General features: G+C 54.1%; 1 protein-coding gene across 1 annotated transcript; it reads left to right on the forward strand.

The window, feature by feature from the left end:
- The first annotated feature begins 1398 nt into the window (after positions 1-1398).
- Positions 1399-22381, forward strand: DCHS1 (dachsous cadherin-related 1). The gene is made up of 20 exons (XM_080815333.1): positions 1399-3204; positions 8920-9108; positions 9206-9437; positions 9577-9813; positions 10144-11169; positions 11389-11582; positions 11800-11896; positions 11995-12152; positions 12352-13216; positions 13311-13550; positions 13640-13765; positions 14413-14622; positions 16008-16886; positions 17006-17119; positions 17290-17501; positions 17608-17762; positions 17956-18086; positions 18202-18485; positions 18841-18979; positions 19317-22381. The coding sequence occupies exons 1-20, from the start codon at positions 1414-1416 to the stop codon at positions 21926-21928; spliced, it is 9891 nt and encodes a 3296-aa protein (XP_080671459.1). The 5' UTR covers positions 1399-1413; the 3' UTR covers positions 21929-22381.
- Positions 22382-23348: the final 967 nt, after the last annotated feature.

Consider the following 23348-nt stretch of genomic DNA (forward strand, 5'->3'; position numbering starts at 1 on the left):
TCACTGTTTTCATTGCTAACACTCATCCAAGTCACCATCAAAACACCACCATCACCTACACTCCCACAAGTGTGTTATAGGGCCTGTCCTAAGATAGCGGTCCCATGTGCATCGGTGCAAGGACACTGATCTATAAAGATAGTCACAAAATGTAAGTCATATCACGGCACCTCTCCTTCAAATGCTTTTGTGGCTTCTATTTGCCCCTAGAAATAAATCCAAATCATCCGTATGACTTATGAGTCCCTGCCCCATTTCATACTCCCTCCCCCAGCACTCTACACCTCTACACCTCACACACACTGTCCCTTTTCACCCCCAAACACTCTCAGCCCTTTCTTCACCATAGACCCTAGGCCTTCCCACTGTCTGTCTGGTCCCTCTTCTGAATACTCTCTCCTTTCTGTAACCCCCTTTTGCTGCCCACCACTGCCTAGCCAACACGTACTCTTTAGGTAGATCCTGACTTGGAGGTCACGTACTCAGAGTTCTCCCTGACTCCCTGACTATGGCAAACCCCTCTTCTATATATGCCTTTAGAGCTACCTGTACTTCTTACAGCCCTTATCACACTTGTAATTACTTGTCCAGTCCCTGGACCGTGACATCCCTGAAATCAGGGACTGTTTCCTTTAGTCACTCATGTGTGCCCAATCCCTTGTTGAATGGAGAGGGAAGTGAGGTTGAGGGAATATATACATATTCCTCTATACTGGAATTCCTGTATACTTCTATTATATATATGTAAAACATATAACACATATGTATTTTATATATAAAACACACATGTGATATATAAAACATTTTTATATTACATGTTTTACACGTGTAATGTTTTACATATATGCATTATATGTTTTACAAGAATATAATGGTTGAAGGTGAAGGTTGATGATTCAGGTAAGGTTACCAAAAGCACATAGTTATTGAGATATTAGTCCTGAATAAGAAGAAAAATGAGAAAGGATTGGCCATATTTTTAAGTCCAGACATGAAAGGAAGGGAGTCCAAGGGCATTGAGACCTGAACAGTAAGAACAAAACAACCTGCTGGGGATAGGGGGAGGTTAGGGTGGGATGGAGACCTGCCAGGGTAAGACTGGAATAGGTCCTGAGGAGTTCTGAAGCAGGAGCTTCTTGAGTCTGAGATGGATGTGCGGCAGCACAAATGCCCCACGGAGGGGCTGAACATGCCAGAGTCTCGCTGGGGCGTAGATCCCCAGTCTTCCTGGACCATTGATTCCACTCCTCCCGCCACCCAACCATGACCTTTTTCCTTCTGCTTTTCTCCTAGGTCAGGGAGCGTGAGCTGGAGCCAGGGCCCAAGCTGGACCTAATTCAAAGCCTGAGATCAAGCCAGGCCTGGAGCCTGGTCTGGAGCTGGAGCCCAAGTCATAACTGGACTGCCCCTGTCATGCAGAAGGAGGCAGGCATTGCGCCTTCCTGCACTGGCATGCAGAGCTCCAGGCCCCCCGTGGTACCACTGCTGCTGCTGCTGCTGCTACTGGGAGCCAGGGTGTCAGGTGCCTGGGGTCAGGCTGGGAGCTTGGACCTACAGATTGATGAGGAGCAGCCGGCAGGCACACTGATTGGGGACATCAGTGCAGGGCTTCCACCAGGCACAGCAGCACCTCCCATGTACTTCATCTCCGCCCAAGAGGGCAGCGGGGTGGGCACAGACCTGGCCATTGATGAACACAGTGGAGTGGTCCGTACAGCCCGCATCTTGGACCGTGAGCGGCGAGATCGCTACCGATTCACTGCAGTCACTCCTGACGGTGCCACCGTAGAAGTGACTGTGCGAGTGGCTGACATCAATGACCATGCTCCAGCCTTCCCACAGGCTCGGGCTGCCCTGCAGATACCTGAGCATACAGCTCTTGGCACCCGATACCCGCTGGAGCCTGCTCATGATGCAGATGCTGGCCGCCTAGGAACCCAGGGTTATGCACTGTCTGGTGAGGGAGCTGGAGAGACCTTCCAGCTGGAGACACGTCCTGGTCCAGATGGGGCCCCCGTGCCAGAACTGGTAGTTACTGGAGAGCTGGACCGAGAGAACCGCTCACACTACATGCTGCAACTGGAGGCCTATGACGGTGGTTCACCCCCCCGGAGGGCCCAGGCCCTGCTGGATGTGACACTGCTGGACATCAATGACCATGCCCCAGCTTTCAATCAGAGCCGCTATCACGCTGTGGTGTCTGAGAGCCTGGCCCCTGGCAGTCCTGTCTTGCAGGTATATGCATCTGATGCCGATGCTGGTGCCAATGGGGCTGTGACTTATGAGATCAACCGGAGGCAGAGTGAGGGTGATGGGCCCTTCTCCATTGACGCACACACAGGACTGCTGCGGCTAGAGCGGCCACTGGACTTTGAGCAACGGCGGGTCCATGAACTGGTGGTGCAGGCACGGGATGGTGGGGCGCACCCTGAGCTGGGCTCAGCCTTTGTGACTGTGAACGTGCGAGATGCCAACGACAATCAGCCCTCCATGACTGTCATCTTCCTGAGTGCTGATGGCTCTCCACGAGTGTCTGAGGCTGCCCCACCTGGCCAGCTTGTTGCTCGCATCTCTGTGTCAGACCCAGATGATGGTGACTTTGCTCATGTAAACGTTTCCCTGGAGGGAGGAGAGGGCCATTTTGCTCTCAGCACTCAGGACAGTGTCATCTACCTGGTGTGCGTGGCTCGGCAGCTGGATCGGGAGGAGAGGGATGCCTATAACTTGCGGGTTACCGCCACAGACTCAGGCTCACCCCCACTGCGGGCTGAGGCTACCTTTGTGCTGCATGTCACCGATGTCAATGACAATGCACCTACCTTTGACCGTCAGCTCTACCGACCTGAGCCCCTTCCTGAAGTTGCATTGCCTGGCAGCTTCGTGGTGCGAGTGATGGCCCGGGATCCTGACCAGGGCAGTAATGGCCAGGTCACCTACAGCCTGGCCCCTGGTGCCAACACCCGCTGGTTCTCCATCGACCCCACTTCAGGCGTCATTACCACGGCTGCCTCGCTGGACTATGAATTGGAACCTCAGCCACAGCTGATTGTGGTGGCCACGGATGGGGGCTTGCCTCCCCTTGCCTCGTCCGCCACAGTCAGTGTGGCCCTGCAAGATGTGAATGATAATGAGCCCCAGTTCCAGAGGACTTTCTACAATGCCTCACTGCCTGAGGGCACCCAGCCTGGAACCTGCTTCCTGCAGGTGGGTAAGTCCTGCACACAGTGGGATGCTGCTGTGGGCAGGAGTGAATTAAAGGGTCACAGAGGACCTCAGAACAGAAACCAAGCTTTATAGGTGTATCTGTTTATGGTAACTCACGTCAGAGGGTTTGATCCTACCCTGTGAGCTCCAAAATCTGTGCAGAAGGTGAAGGCTCATGACAAGAGGAGAAAACAGGGTGCAAGAGCTGGGCCAGGTAAAGCAGCTGAGGGAGTTAAGATTGGATCTAGAGGAAGAAGTATCCTGTGGTGTCAAGAAGTGAGAGAGAATCTATAAAATCTCAAAGTTGTTCTGAAAGGCAGAGATGGTGATTCTGTGCACCCATGTGGCTCCTGCTCCCCAAGAGAGCTGCCAGCATGTATGGAGCCCTCATCCAGTGCTGGGCTCTGCTGGAAGAAACCCCCATCCCTCTCCGTGGAGCTGAGCCTTGATGAGACGTTTGTGCTCAGGCACAAGGATGAGAGAGAACAAGAACTATTTGTGAGATCCCAGATCAGGAAGACCTCTCTGAGGAGGAGGTGGGATAGGAAGACCTATCTTGGTCTTCCAAGATGGGAGCCCTGGACAGACTCTGGGAGCCACAGAGTGCCTGCAGGTCAGGCCTGGAAGAGACAGAGGGGACATGAAACTGAAGAGGCAGGCTAAGACCAGATTACAGAAGTCCTTGGACACCAAGCTTTAAGGAGGTTAGGACTTTACTTGGAAGGCAAAGGAGGTCACTGAACCTCTTTGAGTCAGAAAAGGGCATGATTAGGTTTTTGTTTTTGTTTTTCTTAAACACTATGTTTTTGGAACAGTTTTAGATTCACAACAAAATTGAGTCGAGGACAAAGATTTCCAATGTACCCCCATCCCTATTCATGTAACACCCCCCGCCCCTCATTATCTGCATCCCCACCAGAGTGGTTCATTTGTTCCAACTGATGAACCTACATTGACACATAATCACCCCAAATCCCAAAAAAATAGTTTACTCTAAGGTTCACTCCTGATGTACATTGTATAGGTTTGGACAAAATATATAACATATATGTATAATGGATATATATGACATGCATTACAGTATTATACAGAGTAGTTTCACCATCCTAAAAATCCTCTGTGCCCTACCTATTCATCCCCCTCTCCTTCCTACAGATGGTTTTTTTAGGAAGCTAACTTGCTTTAAGGGTGAAGGATGGGTTAGATCAGTGGGTAAGTGATATATTCAAGAATTAACTTACCCACTATAAGCTTGGTGCTGTGCTGGTCCCAGGGAACAAAGAAAGGACACAGTCTTGTTCCCAGGCAGACCCCAGCTAGACAGGGAGACACACCAGTAACTAGTGCTGCATCACATGGCATATGAGGTGCTGTGGAAGTCCAGAGGAGGGGACCTTGAAGAATCAATGAGACTTTGCCAAATGGATTATATAGAGCATAGGGATGGGGATTCCAGGCCTACAGACAGAGCTGCAGAACCCCGTTATGTGCTCAGGTGACTGCATTGTTCAGGTTGGCCTCAGCTGTTCCACTGAGGAACTGCAGAGAGCTGAGACAAAATAGTAGACAGGGACCAGAGTACAAGCAGGTCCAGATATTGCCTAATGTCCCCTCCAGGGTGCAAAAATCACTCCCAGTTGTGAACCACTGGTTTATCTTAAAAATCACAGGGGGCTGGGGCGCTTAGGTGGCTCAGTCAGTGAAGCGTCTACCTTCTACTCAGCTTGTCATCCAGGGTCCTGGTATCAAGCCCCATATTGGGCTCCCTGCTCAGCAGGGAGCCTGCTTCTCCCTCTCCCACTCCCCTGCTTGTTCTCGCTCTCTCTCTCTTCTCTGTCAAATAAATCTTTTTTTTTTAAAAAGAGATCATTTAAAAACCCACAGGGGGCCAATGAGGGGTTCTAGGTAAATCTGATATGTCTTTTGGGAGGACTGCTTTGGCTGCATCATGGAGTATGGATGCAGGACAGAAAACAGGATGTAGGAAGGCCTCTTAGGAGACTAGTGCTTGAAGTCTTTACATCTCAGAAGTCCACCAGATCCCTGAGCATCTTCTCAGGGGCTGCCTATTGGCCTAGACTTCAGGCAGTGCCTGGACCCAGCTGATGCCTTGCCCTCTGGCTAGACTCTGGGTATTTGCCTGCCTGGTGCTGTCCAGCTCCCATCCACTTTCCCATGTGTTTACTCTCCCTCTTGGCACAGGACCAATGGGTGATGGCTTCTAAATTTCTTCTTCACTAGTGCTTGAAGTAAGAGAGCAACTCTCCAGAGGGTTTCCTGGAGTTTTCACTCTTAGTAACTATAGGCAGTGACAGTAAAAATGACTACAGTGTTCGTATCTGTTAGAAGAAGTCTTAATATTGGATGCATTAAGTATACATTTATCAAGTATCTACCATGTGCTAGTCATTGTCTTAGGGACAAAGAATACAGTAATGAATGAGTCATTACCCCCTATTTCATGGTGTTTATAGTCTAGAGGGGAGATTATTGTGCAAAGAAATAGTTGCACTGCAATAAAAGAAAAAAAAAACTTCCATAATGGGGACTTATGTGAGGTACAGATAAGCAATTTGAATGCATCCCCAAAGAGGTGACACTTAAGCTGAGACTCACAGGCTGAGCAGGAGTTTGTGAGGGGGCTGGATGGTGGGGAGAAGGGGTCCAGGCACAGGTGACATGCCCAGAGCAGAGGGAGAGCCTGACTTGTTCAGAAGCTATAAGTAGCTCAGTGTCTCTGGAGTTCAAGGTGCTCAGTGGGTGAGTGGGAAGTGGGAGTGCAGGTAGGCCACCCAGTGAGGAGCCAAGCCAAGGGTTTGAGGACTTTTCTTTAGAGAACATTGAAGATTTTCGAGTAGAAGTTTAATATGACCTTATTTGCTTTCTCAAAAGATGCTTTTGGTAGTTAGTATAAAGTAGTGGTTCATGACTGGGAGTGACTTTTCCCTCTGGAGGGGACATTAGGCAATGTCTAGAGACTTCTGATTGTCACAACTGGTGGGATGCTACTGGCACCTAGCACATAGGGACCAGGGATGCTGTCAGATATCTTATAGTGCATATGACAGCACCACAACAAAGAATTATCTGGTCCAAACTGTCAGACATGCTAAGGACCAGAAATCCTGGGGTAGAGGACAGATTAGAGGGCCAGAAACCTATGAGAAGGGAATCACAATAGTCCAGGGGAGAGATGACTCAGGCCTAAATCAGGACAGTGATAATGGTGATGGAGAGGAATAGACAAATAGGAGAGATAATGAGGATTTACTTAGTCCCTAGTTGATTGATACACCAGGAGAGGAAAAGGGAAGAACAGATTTCTGGCTTGAGCAACTATGTGGATGGAAGAGTCATTAGAGGGGGTTGGAATGATCATGAATTTAGCTTTGGACAGGCTGGATTTAAGGTGCCTGTGGGACATCCAAGTGGAGATGTTGAGCAGGCATCTGGATGTACAGGTTTGGAGCTCAGAGGACTGGTCTAGGTCAAAGTGCAGACAATGGTCAAAGCCACGGAAGTGGAAGAGAAGGTCCTGAGGGAGCATGTAGAGTGAGAAGAGGCCAAGGAGAGATTCCAGGGAGCAACAGTGTGTGAGAACAGGCAGGGGAAAGGGAGGCGGAGGAATCTGTGGAGGGGGCGGCAGTTGGAGGAGAAGCAGGAGACACCTGGAAAGGAGGTCAGGACGGGTTAGATGCTATACGTTTGTGGTCTGGAAGGAACTTTAGAAAATTCACAGATAAGGGTCTTTACTTCCTCCCTGAAATCGTGCATTCGATGAGAGCTAGGGAGTGGGTGGGGACAAAAGGAGAGAGATGAGCAAGAGAAGGAGCTGACCAAGGTTGGACTGGGAGGCAGGGCTGAGAGCCTGCTGGGAAGGGAGACAGTGCCTTTGCAGTGGAACCTCTAAGCAGGAGCTGCACAGGGCGGGAAGTTCACTTCTGCCTTGGTCATTTCCAGTCAGTGGCCCCTACGCCTTTTGGGGTCACTTCCTGACAACTTCCCCTGACCACTATTTATTGCTTTCTTCCTGCAGCGAGTCAGAGGGCAAAGGTCTTTAACAGCTTCTGGAGATGGTGCCACAGCTGGGCTGCAGCCTGCCTGGATTGATGCGGGGGGATGTTTGTCTCCTGGGATATGTGGGCCCACAGCCATAGTAAAGAGTTGGAGCAGGAGCTGTTTCCAGGGTCAGCCATGGCAGGGTTTTAGAGTCTCTCTGGAGGGTAAACAGTGCCACAAATCACTTCCATCAAGGGCCTAGGCAACAATCAAAAGTCCTTGGCTGGGCTTTTCTCTCTGAGGAACATTTTCTGGCTAAGAAGAGGGAACTCTCCAGCCTCCTCTTACAGCATGACATGACCCTAGGACCCCTGTATCCACAGAGAGTACTTTGTCACAGTCTACAGCAGTCAACACCAGCTAACACACTGTCAGAGGTCTAATGTGCACCCAACGTATAAAACTTAGTTTGAAGGAAGGTTTTGTTGTCAGGGTAATCAGAATGTCCATCTACTCATTCAACAAATATATGCAGAGAATCTCCTGTGTGCATGGCCCTGTCCTGGGCTCAGAAGCTTTTGGAATGGTGTCTCCTGCCGCCTTGGCTCTGAAATGTTTAGAGGCTCCTGACATTAATGTCCAATAGTTCTTTTCCTGAGCCAGTCTGGGGGATACCCAAGAATTAAGCAGGAGAGCCTTCCTCTACTTCTTAATTTTGAGGAGCCCCCTGGACTTAATGACCTTGACTTTCTATAAACTAGCCATTCTCCCTCTCTCACTTCCAGGGAGGTCCTCATCATGGGCAGTTTCTGTATTTCTAAATTTGTGAACTCTCTAAAATTTTATTGTAACCCCCGAATCGATACTCATGGAGCTTTTAAAGTCATTCCCCAACATGTGCAGAACGATGAAAAATTCAAGTGGACTGGTGGGCACATTCCAGGCAACGCTCTCCTTCATGTTTCAGCTCATACTGTAAACAACGGTCCCTTCTGCGGTCTATTTAGTGCCACATTTTTCACATTTTTGTCCCTTTTGTTTGGTGATTTGCTCTTTAAAATGATCCCCAAGTGTAGTGCTAAAGTGCTGCCTAGTGTTCCTAAGCACAGGAGGGCTGTGATGTGCCTTATGAAGATAATATATGTGTTAGATAAGTTTCATGCAGATGTGACTTACAGTGCCATCGGCTGTGGATTCAATGTTAATGAATCAACAATATATATTACATTAGGTGTCTTTAAACAGAAAACACTTAAAGTTATATATTGACCAGCTGACAAAAATGTTGTGACTAGAAGCTCACAGGAACCTCAACCAGGTGGTGAGGTCTGAGGTGGTGAGGTTGGGTTTTGGCCCACCTCCTACTTGTCCCCTCTCTATATCCTCTCTCCAGAGACCCTGGCACCCAGCTGGCCCAGGGCCTGCTCCTTCTTTTTTTTTTTTTTTTTAAGATTTTATTTATTTATTTGACAGACAGTTCACAAGTAGGCAGAGAAGCAGGCAGAGAGAGGGGAGGAAGCAGGCTCCCCGCTGAGCAGAGAGCCCGATGCGGGACTCGATCCCAGGACCCCACTGGGATCATGACCTGAGCCGAAGGCAGAGGCCCTAACCCACTGAGCCACCCAGGCACCCCGGGCCTGCTCCTTCTAATTGCCACTTAGCTCTGGATCTTCTGGTCAAAAAGAAAGGGCATCACTCACCCCAGCCTCTCCCTAGGTGACAGCCACAGATGCAGACAGTGGTCCATTTGGCCTCCTCTCCTATTCCTTGGGTGCCGGACTTGGTGCCTCAGGGTCTCCCCCGTTCCGCATCGATGCCCACAGTGGTGATGTGTGCACAACCCGGACCCTGGACCGAGATCAGGGGCCATCAAGCTTCGACTTCACAGTGACGGCTGTGGACGGGGTGAGTGGGCAGACTGTGGACAGGTTGGGATGTTGGGATAGGGCATTTACCAGAGCCAGACAGGGCCCATCTGACTTACTGCTGCCTGTCTCCCTAGGGAGGCCTCAAGTCCATGGTATACGTGAAAGTGTTTGTGTCAGACGAGAATGACAACCCCCCGCAGTTTTATCCACGGGAGTATGCTGCCAGTCTGAGTGCGCAGAGTACACCAGGCACAGCTGTACTGAGGGTGCGTGCCCATGACCCTGATCAGGGGCCCCACGGGCGACTCTCCTACCACATCCTGGCTGGCAATAACCCCCCACTCTTTGCCTTGGATGAGCACTCAGGTGAGGATCCTCCCATTCCCAGGGCTTGTCCCCGGACCCTCTTCCCACCTACTTAAATGAAGTACTGCCCCCCCTTCCCATAACCTTTCTACCTCTATGCTGTTTCCTTATGCACCTCTGCTTCTGTCCCTTCTCCCAGGGCTGTTGACAGTAGCCTGGCCCTTGGCCAGACGGGCCAACTCTGTGGTGCAGCTGGAGATTGGGGCTCAGGATGGAGGTGGCCTGCAGGCAGAGCCCAGTGCCCGAGTCAACGTCAGCATTGTGCCTGGAACCCCTGTGCCACCAGTATTTGAGCAACTACAGTATGTCTTTTCTGTACCAGAGGATGTGGCACCAGGCACCAGTGTGGGCATAGTCCAGGCACACAATCCACCAGGTATCAGTTATCATTATACCCTTCTGGTGCTCTACCCAGCCACCCCAACATAACCCATCTCAAAGTACCTTAGAATATCACACCATAGATAGCCGCAGGATAAAACCTGCAGGTTCAAATCCCCAGCACATCCCTGGGCACAGTGTAGGCACTCGCCTTCATGAAGTATCACCTTAATGCCACCCAGCATCTCTGCCACCACCTGCCCCTCCCCCTAATAGTTTGAAAGACACAGTATGGATAATCCTTAGCCCTCCTTGAGATCAGAGTCTAGGCCCCAACTCAGTAGGTGTCTCCATCGCTTTCTTGACTCCTCTCTCCTTCCCCTAGGTCGCTTGGGGTCTGTGACTCTTGCCCTATCAGGCGGGGATCCCCGAGGACTCTTCTCCTTAGATGGGGCCTCAGGGCTGTTACAAACACTTCGCCCTCTGGACCGGGAGCTGCTGGGACCAGTGCTGGAGCTGGAGGTGCGGGCAGGCAGTGGAGTGCCCCCAGCTTTTGCTGTAGCTCGGGTGCGTGTGCTGCTGGATGATGTGAATGACAACTCCCCTGCCTTCCCTGCACCTGAAGACACAGTGTTGCTGCCACCAAACACTGCCCCAGGGACTCCCATTTATACACTTCGGGCTCTGGACCCTGATGCAGGCGTTAACAGTCGAGTCACCTTTACCCTGCTTGCTGGGGGTGGTGGGGCCTTCACTGTGGACCCCACTACAGGCCATGTACGGCTTATGGGACCTCTGGGGCCCCCAGGGGGGCCAGCCCATGAGCTGGAGCTGGAGGCCCGGGATGGAGGCTCCCCACCCCGCACCAGCCACTTTCGACTACGGGTGGTGGTACAAGACTTGGGGACCCGTGGGCTGGCTCCTCATTTTGACAGCCCTACCTACCGTGTGGACCTGCCCTCAGGGACCACCCCTGGAACTCAGGTCCTGCAAGTGCAAGCTCAAGCACCAGATGGGGGCCCCATCACTTACCATCTTGCAGCAGATGGGCCAAGTAGCCCCTTTGGCCTGGAACCACAGAGTGGTTGGCTATGGGTGCGAGCAGCACTGGACCGTGAGGCCCAGGAGTTGTACACACTGAAGGTAATGGCAGTGTCTGGGTCCAAAGCTGAGTTGGGGCAGCAGACAGGCACAACCACTGTGAGGGTCAGCATCCTCAACCAGAATGACCACAGTCCCCGCTTGTCTGAGGAGCCCACCTTCCTGGCTGTGGCTGAGAACCAGCCCCCAGGGACCAGCGTGGGCCGGGTCTTTGCCACTGACCGAGACTCAGGACCCAATGGACGTCTGACCTACAGCCTGCGACCGCTGTCAGAAGACAGCAAGGCCTTCCGCATCCACCCCCAGACTGGTGAGCACTGGGGCCCAAATTCTGAGACCTCATAGCCTCATCCTCAGCCTGGTGAATACCCAGACAGAATCCCCAGACCCCTGCCATGAGGACCAGGACTGAACCTGGACTTTCACCCTGGCATTCCCTCCCACTCCCTAAACCCCAGCTTCTCAGCTGCAGGCTTCAGGCTGTACATCCCTAGCTACCCCATACATGATCTTTATCCTGCACTCCCAGGAGAAATGACCACACTCCAAACCCTGGATCGAGAGCGGCAGAGCAGCTACCAGCTCCTGGTGCAGGTGCAAGATGGGGGGAGCCCACCCCGTAGTACCACAGGCACCGTGCACATTTCAGTACTCGACCTCAACGACAACAGCCCCAGCTTCCTGCAAGCTTCTGGGGCTGCTGGCGGGGGCCTCCCTATACAGGTATGTGAAGTGGCAGAACCCTGCCCTGAAAAAATGTGAGGTCATGGGGGGTCTCCCCACAGAGCTGTAGGTGTAGGTAAGAGAGACTGGCTCTTGAAATAGGTGTGAGAGCAAGAAAGGGGCTCTGCCTGAATTCAAGTGAGGGGAACTTGATTAACCCTGAGATATATCAAGAACAGGAAGGACACAGCTGTTCGTGAGTTGTGTGTCCCCACAGGTACCAGATCGAGTGCCTCCAGGAACACTGGTGACAACTCTGCAGGCCAAGGATCCAGATGAGGGGGAGAATGGCACCATCCTGTACACACTAACTGGTATGGGGAGTGGTGTGGAGAGAAGGAAGTTGGTGGGGATGGCATGACCTGCCCAGCTCTGAACAGGCCTTCACTATTCTTCCTCTGCCGGTTCCCAGGTCCTGGCTCAGAGCTCTTCTCTCTTCACCCTCATTCGGGGGAGCTGCTCACTGCAGCACCCCTGATCCGAGCAGAGCGGCCACACTACATACTGACTTTGAGTGCTCACGACCAAGGAAGCCCCCCTCGGAGCTCCAGCCTCCAGCTGCTGGTGCAGGTACGGCTGACCTTCCTTAAATCTGTCCACTTCTTGTCAGCCACAGCTGTGGGCTCCTCCAAGAACTATGCTTTTGCAGAGTCCTTATGCCCTCTAAGTCAGGCTACTCTGACTACCCTTCCAGCTACCCAGCCGGCCAGCCCAGACCCCTTTTACACGGGTCCCCCTGATTCTGTCCTTCCTCCTCGGTCTATAACAGGTGCTTCCCTCGGTTCGCTCCGCTGAGCCCCCACCGGATCCCTCAGAGCCAGACCCAGCGGCTCCAGTGCCCGTCGTGTTGACGGTGACAGCGGCGGAAGGGCTGCAGCCAGGCTCCCTGTTGGGCTCTGTGGCGTCGCCGGAGCCGGCAGGGGTGGGCGCACTTACCTACACGTTGGTGGGCGGTGCCGACCCGGAGGGCACCTTCGCGCTGGACGCGGCTTCGGGGCGCTTGTACCTGGCGCGGCCCCTGGACTTCGAGGCGGGCCCGGCGTGGCGTGCTCTCACTGTGCGCGCTGAGGGCCCGGGAGGCGCGGGTGCGCGGCTGGTGCGCGTGCAGGTGCGCGTGCAGGACGAGAACGAGCACGCGCCGGCCTTCGCGCGCGATCCACTGGCGCTGGCGCTGCCGGAGAACCCGGACCCGGGTGCAGCGCTGTACACCTTCCGCGCGTCGGACGCCGACGGCCCGGGTCCCAACAGCGACGTGCGCTACCGCCTGCTGCGCCAGGAGCCGCCGGTGCCTGCGCTGCGCCTGGACGCGCGCACTGGCGCCCTCAGCGCGCCGCGAGGCCTGGACCGGGAGACCACACCCGCCCTGCTGCTGCTCGTGGAAGCCACCGACCGGCCAGCCAACGCCAGTCGTCGCCGTGCAGCGCGAGTCTCCGCGCGGGTCTTTGTCACAGATGAGAATGACAATGCGCCCGTCTTCGCCTCACCCTCACGTGTGCGCATCCCCGAGGATCAGCCTCCCGGGCCGGTGGCGCTGCATGTGGTAGCGCGGGACCCGGACTTGGGCGAAGCCGCGCGCGTGTCCTATCGCCTGGCAGCTGGCGGGGACGGCTACTTCCGGCTACACTCCAGCACAGGTGAATTGGGCAGGGAGGAGGTTGGGGCGAGGGAGGGTGCTGATGGGAAGTGAGTGTTGAGGTTTCTTTCCAATCTGCTCTACTGCTCACCTAGGAGCGCTGTCGGTGGTGCGGTCCCTGGACCGGGAACAGCGAGCTGAGCACGTACTGACCGTGGTGGCCTCCGACCACGGCTCCCCGCCGCGCTCAGCCACGCAGCTCCTGACGGTCAGTGTCGCTGATGTCAACGACGAGGCACCCGCTTTCCAGCAGCAGGAGTACAGTGTCCTCTTGCGTGAGAACAGCCCGCCTGGTACTTCTCTTCTCACTCTGCGGGCAACCGACCCAGACCTAGGTAAAACCTGAGCGGATGAGTGGAGAGGGTGATTGGGCAAGAAAGGGTATATTCACCCTCTGATCTCCCTCCATGTTGCCCCTTCTCAGGGGCCAACGGGCAGGTGACTTATGGAGGCATCTCTGGCGAAAGCTTCTCCCTGGATCCAGACACTGGAGTCCTCACAACTCTTCGGGCCCTGGACCGGGAGGAGCAGAAGGAGATCAACCTGACAGGTACACATTGACTGGATCTGAAAAGCCTGGGGTGTTGTAAGCACCAGTGTTACTTGGGCAGAACCCCCAAACTACCTTCTAGTAGCTTCCACCTATTATAGCACAGCATGTTATATTTTCCTATCCCTTTGGGGAGGCAAGTGTTGGTCAGATGGCAAGGTGATCTGACTTCTAGGCTGTTGCCATTGTGATCACACAAACTCTCAAATACATAATGCCACAGCTCTGTCCTTTAGGATTCCCTCAGATTATACTGTGGCCATCTAACAGAAAATCATATTGGTAGTGAGTACCATAGAGGTTAAGTGACTTGTGCAAGCTAACACACAGCTTGGAAGTGGTAGAGCTGGAACTTGAACCCACATCTTTTGATACCTTGTTGAGTGCCTTTTCTGTCACACTACCACTAACCCAAGATCCATCTTGCATGCAGTAAGGTATGAGAAGTGGGAAGAAAAAAAGGTCTTCTGACATGTATATTTATGTGTGCATGTACACATGTAGGCACCCATGTACTTGCAGAGTGTGGAAAGACGGACATTTTCTGGTTCATATCTGCACCTGGTGAACATGTGTGAATGCTGTGTTGTGTGGGTTTCTCCATGGATGGGAGCAAGCTACATCTTACTGATTTTGCTTCCCCACAGTGTATGCCCGGGACAGGGGCTCACCCCCACTGCTGACCCATGTCATAGTGCGAGTGACTGTGGAGGATGAGAATGACCATGCCCCAACCTTTGGGAGTGCCCACCTCTCCCTGGAGGTGCCTGAGGGCCAGGATCCCCAGACCCTTACGGTGCTGCGGGCCTCTGACCCAGACGTGGGAGCCAATGGGCAGCTGCAGTACCGCATCCTGGGTGAGAACTGTCCCACACCTGCTAACCTAGCACCCACTTGCCCAGTTCTACTCCTTGTGCGCTTATGTCAGCCTCAATGTGTCTGGGTTTCCTTTCTTTTTTCTTGGTCTTCTACCTTTTCAATCATGCATATATGTGTTTTGAGTATCTCTTTCTATGCCTTTTCAGCTCTTTATGTCCCTCTGTGTCTCTCTTTCTATTTTCCTGTTTCTTTCCTTTTTCTTTCTTGTTTCTCCATGTGGAGCACTTATTCTCAAACTTTTTGGTCTGAGTAACCCTTGATATTTTTAATTTTTTTTTTAAGATTTTGCTTATTTATTTGACAGACAGAGATCACAAGTAGGCAGAGAGGCAGGCAGAGAGAGAGGGAGGAAACAGGCTCCCCGCTGAGCAGAGAGCCCGATGCGGGGCTTGATCCCAGGACCCTGAGATCATGACCTGAGCGGAAGGCAGAGGCTTTAACCCACTGAGCCACCCAGGTGCCCTGATAATTTTAATTTTTGAGAACCTTGAAGAGTTTTGTATGTGATATCAATATTTATTGATGTAATAATATAACAAACCTATAATATAAATACATGTGTATTTATGTATGTAATAACACATGACATCAATATTTGCTATATTAGATATTAAAGCTGAGAAAAATCTTAAAATGCCATTGTAAAAAGCCAGTGAATATCCTGCTTACTGTATTTCTTTATAGGCACAAAGAAATATTAGAGGTTCAAATAATTTGTTGGACAGCAAAGGTTATAGCAGGTGTAACTAAAAGTAAGCAAGTAAAAACTGAATGAGTCAGGGTGCCTGGGTGGCTCAGTCGGTTAAGCGTCTGCCTTCAGCTCAGGTCATAATCCCGGGGTTCTGGGATCGAGCCCCATGTCGGGCTCAGCGGGGAACAGCTTCTCCCTCTACCTGCTGCTCCTGTACTTGTGCACGCTCGTGCTCTCTCTCTGTCAAATAAATAAAATCTTTAAAACAACAGCAACAACAAAAAACTGAATGAATCTCTGAAAATACGTTTATGGTCTAAACTTTCTATATTCTAGAAGACACAAGAAATTGTGACAAGTGATGTCATCACTTATCATGCAGCATTCAGATCTACTGTACATTTGTGAGATACTAAGAATTAACAAAGACATATAATGTTTTAATATTTCTAGAAGGTAGTTTTGATTATATACTCCCTGAAAGGAGCCCCCAGACTACACTCTGAGAACAGCTGCTTTATAGTATTCTCCTTTACCATCTGTGGTTCTCTTTTCTGCCTTTCTCCCAATTTCTCTCCTCTCTACCCCTTCCCATTTACTGTTGCCTATAAATCACCCTCTCTCCCATGGACTGACACATCTTTGTCTATGTGCACATGTACTTCTCTGCAGATGGGGACCCATCAGGAGCCTTTGTCCTAGACCTAGCTTCTGGGGAGTTTGGCACCATGAGGCCACTAGACCGAGAGGTGGAGCCAGCATTCCAGCTGCGGATAGAGGCCCGGGATGGAGGCCAGCCAGCTCTCAGTGCCACTCTGCTTGTGACAGTGACAGTGCTGGATGCCAATGACCATGCCCCAGCCTTCCCTGTGCCTGCCTACTCTGTGGAGGTGCCTGAAGATGCACCTGCAGGGTCCTTGTTGCTGCAGCTACAGGCTCATGACCCTGATGCTGGGGCCAATGGCCGTGTGACCTACTACCTGGGTACAGGTGCAGCAGGAGCCTTCCTGCTAGAGCCCAGCTCCGGGGAATTACGCACAGCCACAGCCCTAGACAGAGAGCAGTGTCCCAGCTATGCCTTTTCTGTGAGTGCAGTGGATGGTGCAGCTGCTGGGCCCCTGAGCACCACGGTACCTGTCACCATCACTGTGCGTGATGTCAATGACCATGCACCCATCTTCCCCACCAGTCCCCTGAGGCTGCGCCTGCCCCGCCCAGGCCCCAGCCTTAGCACCCCGACCCTGGCTCTGGCCACTCTGCGAGCTGAAGACCGTGATGCTGGTGCTAATGCCTCCATCCTATACCGGCTGGCAGGCACGCCACCTCCTGGCACCACTGTGGACTCCTACACTGGTGAAATACGTGTGGCCCGCTCACCTGTAGCCCTGGGCCCCCGGGATCGTGTCCTCTTCGTCGTGGCCACTGACCTTGGCCGTCCAGCTCGCTCTGCCACTGGTGTGGTCATTGTTGGGTTGCAAGGGGAGTCTGAGCGTGGACCTCGCTTTCCTCGGGCTAGTAGTGAAGCCATGCTCCGTGAGAATGCTCCCCCAGGTGGGTCCTCAACCATGTCTCCCAGCTTTGTATCCCTGGATGGACTGGGGTTACTCACTAAAAATGTCTTGTAAACTCCTTCAGTGTTCCCAGTCCAACCAGTGTCATCCTTTCTGCAGGGACTCCCATTGTCTCCCCTAAGGCTATCCATGCGGGGGGCTCAAGTGGACCAATCACTTACAGCATTCTCAGTGGGAATGAGAAAGGGACATTTTCCATCCAGCCGAGTACAGGTAAAGGGCAGGAGCAGGGGCTCTGTGAGACGACAGGCTCCTGGGGGAGATCCTCTTTGGGCCTGAAAAGGCCCTAGATGGGGAGGGTCTGCCCTTGAGGAAGGGGCATCAGAGAGGGAGGCTCCAGGGCAAGCAAGGGCTATCTGTGATGCTTTCTGCCTCCCCCCCAGGAGCCATCACTGTTCGATCAGCAGAGGGGCTGGACTTTGAAGCCAACCCACGACTGCGACTGGTGCTGCAAGCAGAGAGCGGGGGAGCCTTTGCCTTCTCCGTGCTGACCCTAACCCTGCAAGATGCTAATGACAATGCTCCCCGCTTCCTGCGTCCCCACTACGTGGCCTTCCTGCCTGAGTCCAGGCCCTTAGAGGGACCCCTGCTGCAGGTGTGGGATATGATGGGAAGATGGGGGACAGGGCTGGCCATAGACAAGAGTGGCCACAGACTTGTCTATGGCCAGCCCAGTGCCAGCAGCCTCCTTCTCCCACCAGGTGGAGGCAGATGACCTAGACCAAGGCCCCAGCGGACAGATCTCCTACAGCCTGGCCGCATCCCAGCCAGCACGGGGATTGTTCCACGTAGACCCAGCTACAGGCACCATTACTACTACAGCCATTCTGGACCGTGAGATCTGGGCTGAAACACAGTAAGGCCTGGTCCTTTAGATTCCAAGACCCCATCCTGGCTCCATCCAGTTTCAAGCCCCACCCTGAATCCCTCTCAATCTCTAGGCCACATCCTGGGTCCCCCAGATTCCCAGACTCTCAGGAGTCCTCCTAGCCCTGCCCAGGGTTCTCCCTTATCCCCAGGCCCCATCCCTGATTGTGCTCTGTGTCCAGGCTGGTACTGATGGCCACAGACAGAGGAAGCCCAGCCCTAGTGGGCTCAGCTACCCTGACGGTGATGGTCATCGACACCAATGATAATCGCCCCACCATCCCCCAGCCCTGGGAGCTCCAAGTGTCAGAAGGTGAGGCCTCAGTAAAGTGAGACCTACAGAGGGTGGTAGGCCAGCACTTTACCCCACCCTTGGGCTCCAGGGGTGTCTTGGACCATGCCAAACACACCTGTCCCATGTATTGTAGATGCACTGTTGGGCTCAGAGATTGCACAGGTAACAGGGAATGATGTGGACTCAGGACCGGTGCTGTGGTATGTGCTGAGCCCATCTGGACCCCAGGATCCCTTCAGCATAGGTCGCTATGGAGGCCGCCTCTCCCTCACCGGCCCCCTGGACTTTGAGCAATGTGACCGCTACCACTTGCAGCTGCTGGCACATGATGGGCCTCATGAGGGCCGTGCTAACCTCACAGTGTTTGTGGAGGATGTCAATGACAATGCACCTGCCTTCTCGCAGAGCCTCTACCAGGTACTGATGCCCCGAGCTGACCCCACACCTGGGCTCAGGGTTGTTCATGGTGGAAGTGGCAAGGCTAGAAGTGTCTGAGGTGGGTTGGATGTTGGAACTGACCTGAGGATGGAGCCCTGAGGATGGGAGGGTCCCATCTCAAACTAGTCTTCCAAGTCCTAGAACTGTGTCCAAGTTCTTCATCCTGTGCTCAGAAATGGAGGAAGGTAGGCAGTTTGGACACTGAGCATGGGCTTCAAGATGGCGGATGATGGATGCCAAGCAGGCTTCATGGGACCAAGCTCCAGAACATAGGCTGAGTGGACAATAGGGCAGCTGGGAAACTTGGCCATAAACACTTTTCCTCACTCCCCAGGTGACACTACTTGAACACACACCTCCAGGCAGTGCCATTCTCTCCGTCTCTGCCACTGACCAGGATTCAGGTGCCAATGGTCACATTTCCTACCACCTGGCTTCCCCTGCTGAGGGCTTCAGTGTTGACCCCAACAATGGTACGTCCTTCCCAGGATCTGACCCCCTTATCTTTGACCATGACCGGCCATCTTTTGACTCCATTCCTAGAATTTGCCTGAATTCTTAACTCCTGGATCTCTGACCCAGTGGGAAGATACCCCCCCACCACCCTGTCTCTATTTTAAGCTCTGTCCTGCCTGCATGTCAAAAGCCATTTCGTAAATCCTGGAGATCATTCCATAAACTCCCAGCACACAGGCCATTCCATGGAGTCTGACTTCCAAAGCCATTTCCTAGGCCCCCAAAGGATCACCCCTCTGCTCACCTACTGGCTGTGCTGAATGCATGTTTCTCTCCACTCCCTTCTCATTTCAGGGACCTTGTTCACAACAGTGGGAACAGTGGCCTTGGGCCAGGAGGGGCCAGGAGTGGTAGACGTGGTGCTGGAAGCACGAGATCATGGGATGCCAGGCCGGGCAGCACGAGCCACAGTGCATGTGCAACTGCAGGACCAGAATGACCACACCCCTAGCTTCACATTGCCACACTACCGTGTGGCTGTGACTGAGGATCTGCCCCCTGGTTCCACCCTGCTCACTCTGGAGGCCACAGACGCCGATGGAAGCCGCACCCATGCCACCATGGACTATAGCATCGTCAGTGGCAACCGGGGCCGAGTCTTCCAGCTGGAACCCCGGCTGGCTGAGACTGAGGAAGGTAGTGGACTAGGCCCCCGGGCACTGGGCTGCCTGGTGTTGCTTGAGCCTCTAGACTTTGAAAGTTTAACCCAGTACAACTTAACTGTGGCTGCAGCTGACCGGGGGCAGCCCCCTCGGAGTTCAGCCGTGCCTGTCACTGTCACTGTGCTGGATGTCAATGATAACCCCCCTGTCTTCACTCATGCGTCATACCGCATGGCAGTTCCCGAGGACACACCCGTTGGAGCTGAGCTGCTGCATGTGGAGGCCTCTGATGCTGACCCAGGTCCTCATGGCCTTGTGCGTTTCACCGTTAGCTCAGGCGACCCTTCTGGCCTCTTCGAACTGGATGAGAGCTCAGGTGCTTTGCGACTCGCCCGCCCCTTGGACTGTGAGACCCAGGCTCAACATCAGCTTGTAGTGCAGGCTGCCGACCCTGCTGGGGTACACTTTGCTCTGGCACCAGTGACCATCGAGGTCCAGGATGTAAATGACCATGGCCCCATCTTCCCGCTGAGCTTGCTCAGCACCAGCCTGGCAGAGAATCAGCCTCCAGGCACTCTTGTGACCACTCTGCATGCGATTGATGGGGATGCTGGGGCTTTCGGGAGGCTCCACTACAGCCTGCTGGAGGCTGGGCCAGGACCTGAGGGCCGCGAGGCGTTTGCGCTGAACAGCTCAACAGGGGAGTTGCGGGCACGAGTGACCTTTGACTACGAGCACACCGGAAGCTTCCAGCTGCTGGTGGGTGCTGCCGATGCTGGGAATCTCTCAGCCTCTGTCACTGTGTCAGTGCTGGTGACAGGGGAGGATGAGTATGACCCAGTATTCCTGGCTCCAGCTTTCCACTTCCAAGTGCCAGAAGGTGCCCGGCGTGGCTACAGCCTGGGTCATGTGCAGGCCACAGATGAGGATGGAGGTGCTGATGGCCTGGTGCTCTACTCCCTTGCCACCTCTTCCCCCTATTTTGGTATCAACCAGACTACAGGCGCCCTGTACCTTCGAGTGGACAGCCGGGCACCAGGCAGTGGAACAGGCACTTCTGGGAATGGAGGCCGGACACGGCGAGAGGCACCACGGGAGCTGAGGCTGGAAGTGGTGGCACGGGGGCCTCTGCCCGGTTCCCGGAGTGCCACAGTGCCCGTGACTGTGGATATCACCCACACTGCACTAGGCCTGGCCCCCGACCTCAACCTGCTGTTGGTGGGGGCTGTGGCGGCCTCCCTAGGAGTTGTGGTGGTGCTTGCACTTGCAGCCCTGGTCCTGGGTCTGGTGCGGGCCCGTAGCCGCAAGGCTGAGGCAGCACCTGGTCCAATGTCACAGGCAGCACCCCTGGCCAGTGGTTCTCTGCAGAAGCTAGGCCGAGAGCCACCCAGCCCACCGCCCTCAGAGCACCTCTATCACCAGACACTCCCCAGCTATGGTGGACCAGGAGCTGGAGGACCCTACCCCCGAGGTGGCTCCTTGGACCCTTCACACTCCAGTGGCCGAGGCTCAGCAGAGGCTGCAGAGGATGACGAGATCCGCATGATCAATGAATTTCCACGTGTGGCCAGTGTGGCTTCTTCCTTGGCTGCCCGTGGCCCTGACTCTGGCATCCAGCAAGATGCAGATGGACTGAGCGATACATCCTGCGAGCCACCTGCCCCTGACACCTGGTATAAGGGCCGCAAGGCAGGGCTACTGCTGCCAGGTACAGGAGCCACTCTGTACCGAGAAGAGGGCCCACCAGCCACTGCCACAGCCTTCCTCGGGGGCTGTGGCCTGAGCCCTGCACCCACCGGGGACTATGGCTTCCCAGCAGATGGCAAGCCATGTGTGGCAGGTGCACTGACAGCCATTGTGGCTGGTGAGGAGGAGCTCCGTGGCAGCTATAACTGGGACTACCTGCTGAGCTGGTGCCCTCAGTTCCAGCCACTGGCCAGCGTCTTCACAGAGATTGCCCGGCTCAAGGATGAAGCTCGGCCATGTCCCCCGGCTCCCCGTATTGACCCGCCGCCCCTTATCACTGCTGTGGCCCACCCAGGAGCCAAGTCTGTGCCCCCGAAACCAGCCAGCACGGCAGCAACCCGGGCTATCTTCCCACCAGCCTCTCACCGCTCCCCTATCAGCCACGAAGGCTCCCTATCCTCAGCTGCCATGTCTCCCAGCTTCTCACCCTCACTCTCTCCTCTGGCTGCTCGGTCACCCGTTGTCTCACCATTTGGGGTAGCCCAGGGTCCCTCAGCCTCAGCTCTCAGCGCAGAGTCTGGCCTGGAGCCACCTGATGACACAGAGCTGCACATCTAGCTGTGGCCCAGGCTGGGCCCCGACCTGGGATGCGCACAGTGTCCCCAATGCAGGCCCCATCTGAGCCTGCCCTGGGCAGCCTCGGACCATGACTGACCACGGGGGAGGCCAGCTTCCCATCCTGAACCCCTCCAGTGGGGGCAGGTCCCACGCCTCACCCAGCTCTGTCAGAGCACAGTGCCACAGAGGCTCTGTGGGGGCACTGACCTGGGGACAGGTCCAATGTGGGGAGAAATAAGGAGGCAGCAGCCCTGGGTTCTCCTCAGTGAGGGCTTCCTGCCCTGCACCAGCACCCTGAGGTGGAGCTGAGACTTTATTTATTGGGGGGTAGGGGGATGGGGGAGGTCCCTCCAACTTGTTTGGGCCCAGCTCTCTTGGGTTCTACTGACACCCCTGCCCCTGCACAGAACCAAGTGCCAATTCTCACTCTGGAGCCTTAATAAACTGCAGTTTGTATCCAGTGTCCGGCTGTATTATGTGGGGGCCATGGGGGTGGGGGATGATTGCAAGGCACCTGATACACTGTGGACACCTCAAGGGGCACGGAGGGGTGGTGGACCCAGGGGCATCTAGGGTGGGGACAGCACTGGGAGCCCAAGCCTGAGGCTGACGGTCACATCTCTGCAGTTGGCCTTTCCCATTCACAAGGGCTGGAAGCCAGACAGAAGGCAGACAGCAGGGGCTTCCTTGGGGCAGTGACCTAGAGAGGAACTGGCTGGGTGAGGGAAGATCTTGGGGATAACCAGCTAGGCCTGAGGGTCCACGTGTAAGAAAAGCTCACGTCTCTTAAGCCTTTGCCACACCAGGCTCTCTGCTGAGCAGTTGGCCTGTTTTATCTCTAAATGTTCGCTGCAATCCCACGATGCAGAGCACTTTAGATCTAACCACTTCTATATTCTAAACGAAACCTAGGCTCGGAGAAATTGGGTGGCTTTCTTGATACCGCACAACTAAGGAGGAACTGTGTGCCCCAAATCACCTTTCTTTTTTTTTTTTTAAGATTTTATGTATTTATTTGACAGAGATCACAAGTAGGTAGAGAGGCAGGCAGAGACAGAGGGGGAAGCAGGCTCCCTGCTTAACCCACTGAGCCGCCCAGGTGCCCCACCAGAGCCCCTTTCTTTTTTTTTTTAAAGATTTTATTTATTTATTTGACACAGAGAGAGAGATCACAAGTAGGCAGCGCAGCAGGCAGAGATAGAGGGGGAAGCAGGCTCCCCACTGAGCAGAGAGCCCAATGTGGGGCTTGAGCCCAGGACCCTGAGATCATGACCTGAGCCGAAGGCAGAGGCTTAACCCACTGAGCCCCCCAGGTGCCCCCAGAGCCCCTTTCTTAAGTGCTCCCCTACACCCCTTGGTGAGTGCCAGCTGGCCTCTAGCAGCTAGGGGGAGCCCTGGATGAACCCAGTGGTCCGGGAGC

This window comes from Martes martes, assembly GCF_963455335.1.
Source record: "Martes martes genome assembly, chromosome: 10".
NCBI classification, from domain to species: Eukaryota; Metazoa; Chordata; class Mammalia; order Carnivora; family Mustelidae; genus Martes; species Martes martes.

Excerpts from the sequence above, each read along its gene's own strand:
- DCHS1 (XM_080815333.1), top strand. The coding sequence starts at position 1,414 with ATGCAGAAGGAGGCAGGCATTGCGCCTTCCTGCACTGGCATGCAGAGC. Across the intron at positions 11,583-11,799 it reads GCGGGGGCCTCCCTATACAG|GTACCAGATCGAGTGCCTCC; the intron begins GTATGTGAAGTG and ends GTGTCCCCACAG. Across the intron at positions 17,763-17,955 it reads GAGATCTGGGCTGAAACACA|GCTGGTACTGATGGCCACAG; the intron begins GTAAGGCCTGGT and ends CTCTGTGTCCAG.